Source organism: Rutilus rutilus (assembly GCF_951802725.1).
Source record: "Rutilus rutilus genome assembly, chromosome: 14".
Taxonomy (NCBI): Eukaryota; Metazoa; Chordata; class Actinopteri; order Cypriniformes; family Leuciscidae; genus Rutilus; species Rutilus rutilus.
Window position 1 is genome coordinate 35,947,165 of NC_140219.1, and position 5,574 is coordinate 35,952,738.

The 5,574-nt window shown below is 47.0% G+C and overlaps 1 protein-coding gene across 1 annotated transcript; it reads left to right on the forward strand.

Annotated features, from left to right (window-relative positions):
• Nucleotides 1–216: 216 nt before the first annotated feature.
• LOC311304272 (uncharacterized protein) lies at nucleotides 217–5,004 on the forward strand. The gene is made up of 3 exons (XM_084431203.1): nucleotides 217–289; nucleotides 1,286–3,768; nucleotides 4,357–5,004. The coding sequence occupies exon 2, from the start codon at nucleotides 1,489–1,491 to the stop codon at nucleotides 2,608–2,610; it is 1,122 nt and encodes a 373-aa protein (XP_084287329.1). The 5' UTR covers nucleotides 217–289; nucleotides 1,286–1,488; the 3' UTR covers nucleotides 2,611–3,768; nucleotides 4,357–5,004.
• The last annotated feature ends 570 nt before the right edge of the window (nucleotides 5,005–5,574 follow it).

Below are 5,574 nucleotides of genomic sequence, written 5' to 3' on the forward strand. Positions count from 1 at the left end.
ACACTCATCAAGTGTTAACCACGTGGTTTAAGTGTGAAGAGCTAATCTTGTTTAGTGTGATGTGCACAGATGCCTTTAAACCATCCACATCATTATTAGACACGATACCACTGATTTTAAGAAATGTGTTGGCGCTGCATTTCCAAGAAACATGATGCATTTTCACACCTCTCTCTTTTTAGCCTAATAAATATCAGTCCAGTGAGCTTCTCAGACACAGCTGATGCTTTCTGTACTCAAACTCAGACTGAGACTCTCTGTTATTTACACAAGCTCAAGAACAGAACAGGTAAATCTGCATGCTCTTCAAATGACTGAAACACTGAAGTCTAATATATGGATTTATTATTGATATGCATCTAGTTATTTTGTTTATGCACAGTTTTTCATTATTTGAGTTCGTTTCTTTGTAATTATGGCTTGATCTCTAAAACATGAGTAAAGCGGGTTACTTTTTAATTGATTTATGTAACTAGTGCAAAATGCCCGTGCAAAATCAGTTTTTGAGTGTGTTTTTAGTAGCCTAATTGTTAGTTTGGTGTGTTTGAGTGCTCATTGTTACAATTACACAGCAAAAGTTCAGTGACATTTTTATTTGTGCATGGTAGAAAGCACACAGTGAACTCTGAGAAAACGCTACGCTTGAGCAAACAGTTTGTGAATAGGCTGATGCCAGTGCAAAATCAGTTTTTGTGAGCTGATCACCATCAAAAAAGTTCAGGAGATATTTCTTAGCGATGGCTGATTTCAACAGTTTCAATATGATAAAAAATAACTTTTATAATGATTCAATGGATTAATTGCATTTTGAAAAAAAAAAAGTGTCATGAATTTATTGCATTTTTGGGGAAAATAATCAGTTTTTATAATAAATCTTTGAAAATCAAAATCTGGATTTGAATTTGTTATGTTATTATAACCTAAAGATGCTATGTGAAAGTTTGAAACAGAAAATAGTGGTTCTCTTACGAGAGATTCTCTCGTACTGCGTAGAATACGCTAGGGGAAATCCTTTTCCACGAGAATACTGAAGCCAAAAAATTATCCTTAATTTTGTATTAATGTAAAACGCGTTGCGGCAGCATACAGACATAGACGAGGCAGCTCGCGCGCCTATTGGCTGGTCTGCTGGCAACTGCTTAAGCCTATCGAGCGAGACCTAGAGTGACGTCAGACCCAATGCGGGCGCTTCGCACCCTCTGCGTCATGTCCCGCCGAAACGGGCGTGGCTTAGGTCTATAAATACCGCTCGCAGGCTTCATATCTCTGATTTTTCATCCTTCAGCGAAGCAACTCACATCGCTGGATCCGAGAAGAAGCCGCGCTGTTGAAGAAGCACCTCAGCGGGACGAGTCGACGAAGCTGCTGGCCGCGCCGCCTTCATCGCCTTCCTGCTGCGCTATCCAGCGCCCATATCCTTTACTGCACTGTGTGTGTGTGTTCGCCGGCGCGACTCACACTGTCTAAAAGAGCTGCGTCTTTTTCAAGATGCCTGCTTGTGGCTCGTGCAAAGCCGCACTCAGCGACGGGGACCGCCATGTCATATGCGCTTCCTGCCTGGGTCAAGAGCACGCAGTTCTCGCGCTCGCTGACGGCGGCTGCCCTCACTGCGAGCTGTTGCCATTAGCGACTCTGAGGACTCGCTTGGCACTGTTCAACGAGACTGCGCCCACACCTGCTGTTGTGCCGCGCCGTAAAAAGCGCCGCGCTCAGCGAATCCCGGAGCCCTCTCCCAGCCGTCAAAGCTCGCCGGTGCGCCCGCCTGCTTCTCCGGTTTCATCAGCTTCACTTCCGGACGGACAGCGGCCGCGGTCTGCCGCCGCTTCTGTCGATGACGCTGATGAGATCGAAGCGCTGCTGCGAGAGGGGGATTCCTGCTCTCTCATAGCATCAGGCAGTGAGGATTGGGCGAGCTCTGAGGATCCCGCCCCCCCTGCCCGTGCTTCTACGGGGAAGAGAGCGAGCATTGAGGCGGAGCTCATGCGCGTGCTCACTCAGGCCACGGCGCTGCCCTCAAAAGCCTGCCGCACGACGTCAGCCCTGCTCCGCCGCGCTTTCTCCGCCGCCGGGCAGGCCGCGTCAGCATTGCACACCATGGCCACGCTCCAGATATACCAGGCCGATCTCCTCCGTAAGCTGGATGAGAGAGGACCTGACGCAATCTGCGTGCCGGACTTGAGGAGCGCTACAGACCTCGCTCTTCGTGCCACCAAGTCGGCAGCACAGGCCATTGGACGGAGCATGGCCTCGCTCACCGTGTCTGAGAGACATCTGTGGCTGATGCTCTCGGACATGACTGAGTCAGAACGCACCGCGTTCCTCGACGCGCCGCTTTCCCCTGCCGGCCTCTTCGGAACCTCGGTCAAAGACTTCGCCGATAGGTTCGCTGAGGTACAGAAAGCGACCCAGGCCATGAGGCACTTCCTCCCGAAGCGCTCCAGTTCTGCAGCAGGCCGTGCGAAACCGTCTGCTCAGAGCTCACAGCCTAAGCCTCCGCCCACCGCCTCCTCTTCACAACGCTGCCAAACCCAGAGCTCGAGACCGCGCTCTCGCTCATCCGGCCGCCGCCCCGCCCCGCCCCGCGTGGCCCGCGGAAAAAGGTTGCGTTGAAGCCAGAGGCCCCGAAAACGTCCTAGCACACCTAGGAAAGCGACGGTGTCCAAGTCCCGCTGCGGCCGGACTTCCACCAAAGCTTGCCGCTCGTCCAGTTCCAGGAAATGTGACTGGTCCAGCGTATTTAGCAGCCAACAAGCCGGTTCCATTACCCGCTTGCCTGCACAAAAAAGCCGTTTTTACGGCTACCCAGATAAATCCCTTAAAGAGTGTATTTTCTGGTGTCCCGGCCACGGCCGACGGTGTTTCATGTGTAGAAAAAATGCCCACTACTCAGTGCCCATTCCTATACACAAGCACAGCCCTTCACACAGGGCTCGCGCACATAAAATCGACTCAGATCGATTGCGCTTTAAACGTAGCAAACGTGCCCACTACCCAGTGCCCACAAACGCTACTTCCCACATGTCTCACGGTCTCTGTAAATACAGGACCAGTATGCATATGCTCTGCTCACGCGAGCAATGCTGTAAAAGTGGTGTATGTGCCCGCTGCTCTGCGCCCACTCCCACACACAGACATGAGACTAGCCCAGCCCTCCCCCTCTCAGTTAGACACTGCAGAGGAGTCGAGCGCAGGCATTCTGCCCGCTGTTATCAGCGCGCCCCCTGCCTCAGATGTCATGAGTGCGACGTTTATGTCACAGCACACAAAAGCCGCTGTATCGCGAGCCGATCAGAGCGTGCTTCGCATCCAGCCCCTAGCTACTCGCGCACTTGCGTGGGAAAAGCTTCCCGGGGTTTCGAGATGGGTGCTGAACATCATAAAAGAGGGCTATTCGCTGCAGTTTCGCCGGCGCCCTCGCCGCTTCATGGCGCGCATCGAGACCACGGGTATATATATCTATACCCGCCGGCGCCGTCAGATCATTTGGACGTGTGCTGTTTTCAAGAGATAACAACGATATAAATACTGTTCGTTTTCTCACACAAACCGCTCGTTTCGTGTCTTAGGCCATCAATGTGTACTTATGATGGGGAATTGTTTCATTTGGACGATGGGGAATTGTTTTAATTTGGACTCTGTGCTTGTGTTTTGAGACAATGACCATCGACATGCCTTATATGACTGACAGACAAGAACGGTTTGACCTAAAAATATCAAAATTGAAACTACTGCGGAAACAAAGACACCTACATCTTGGATGCCCTTGAGGTAAGCTAAAACATATCAAAAATTAATTTCAAAGTGAACTATCCCTTTAAGCAGTTGCCAGCAGACCAGCCAATAGGCGCGCGAGCTGCCTCGCCTATGTCTGTATGCTGCCGCAACGCGTTTTACATTAATACAAAATTAAGGATAATTTTTTGGCTTCAGTATTCTCGTGGAAAAGGATTTTCCCCTAGCATATTCTACGCAGTACTCGTTCCTCTCTCTAGAGAGAACCGAGGTTACGTTAGTAACCGAGTACGTTTTCATCTTGCCACTTTCTTGGTAAAGAAAACACATTTTTACTCAAATTAATCAAAATGGATTTATCACGTTTTGGCACCAAACTATAATTATTCATTAGTAAACAGTGTAGCTGACTGAGTGTTTATGTCAGAATGTTTATTTTTAAACCACAACCTTGGTTGCAAAGGTTGCAAAAAAGGAAACTGTTCGACTGTAAACTTGATATAACATGAAAAATAAACCTCTGCTTGTCATAGAAAAGGCAATTGGTGTGCATGCTTTCTCTAAGTAAGTCTACCTTATTAGATTTTACTTTCTCAACCTGCTCTTTTCTCCCATTTTTCTCAGGATGAGATCTGAGGCTCTTCTCTCGCTCCTGTTCATTCTGGCTCTGAGCGATAGAGCACTGACTGTCAGAGGCCGTTCAAAGTTTGATCAGTTCATGCGAAAACACGCTCTCTTAACTCAATTTAACACCAGTGATAGAAGTGCTTGGTTGAGCTACATAATGTACTACAAACTCTGTGACCGAAGTCACATACATTCCTTCATCCAGGACAGCGAAGAAAATATAAAACAAATCTGCAATAAGTTGGGCCGACATACAACGGAGAACTTTTACATAAGTACACGCCGCTTCCGGGTGTACACGGTTGACTGTGTAAGGACAGGAGGGCAGCGTGTCATTGAAGGATGTACTACAGGCCTGTACTATGTAACTGTTGGCTGTCAGTTCTTTCAAACACAAATTCCACTTCCTGTGCACTATGAAGGCCAAGACAGTGGAATAGATGTAAATAGTTGCTTTTAAACCATGATTTTTTTTTTTCACAGTGAGACTGAAGAACTGGTGCTTGAAATGTTGCTTTCTAACAGTTCTTTATAAGCATCCCTATAAAAGCTTTCTTTGCAAAGTGCAGTTTGGTATTATAAAACAAACTGATCAAATGTACAACTTGAATGCAACGCAAGTCACTTTGAATAAAAGCATCTGCCAAAAGCATTTATGTCTCATCTCTGTTCTTTTGTGGAGTAATTTTGATTATCTTGGATATGATAAACAATAACACTTTAGATGCTTAAGTCACGGTTGATATGTCTGTGTCACACATTAGCAGCAGGATGAAATAAAACAGTGCTGGATTTAATTGCAGCTGTCTTTTCTCAACCCATTCTCACTCCTAAGGCGTCAAAAACTGAAGTGGTCAAGTGCCCCTCTGCGTCTCTCTGTGGACAAATTGGGAACTCCATTGCTTTCAATGGGAAACCTGTGGCGTCAACAACAGACGTGAATTTTATGAGTAGGAAATCGCGCTGCAGAAGTCTCTTATTGAACACATCGCGATATTTGACCCTGTCTGTGATGATGTCTCTCCACACCTCATAGCCTTCCTCTGTTTGCAAGAGTGGAAGAGCTAATCTGACTTGTCACATGACATCAGATACTCGGTTATTTTGTCATAATCAGATCAGTTACACTTCTGATAACATTCTAGTTTGGATGTAAATCATATATATATTTTTAAGCTAATTCATATGAATATAGCTTGCTATTAAATATTTGTT

Bases quoted from the DNA above. Each gene is read 5' to 3' on its own strand.
- LOC311304272 (XM_084431203.1), top strand. From the start codon at position 1,489: ATGCCTGCTTGTGGCTCGTGCAAAGCCGCACTCAGCGACGGGGACCGC.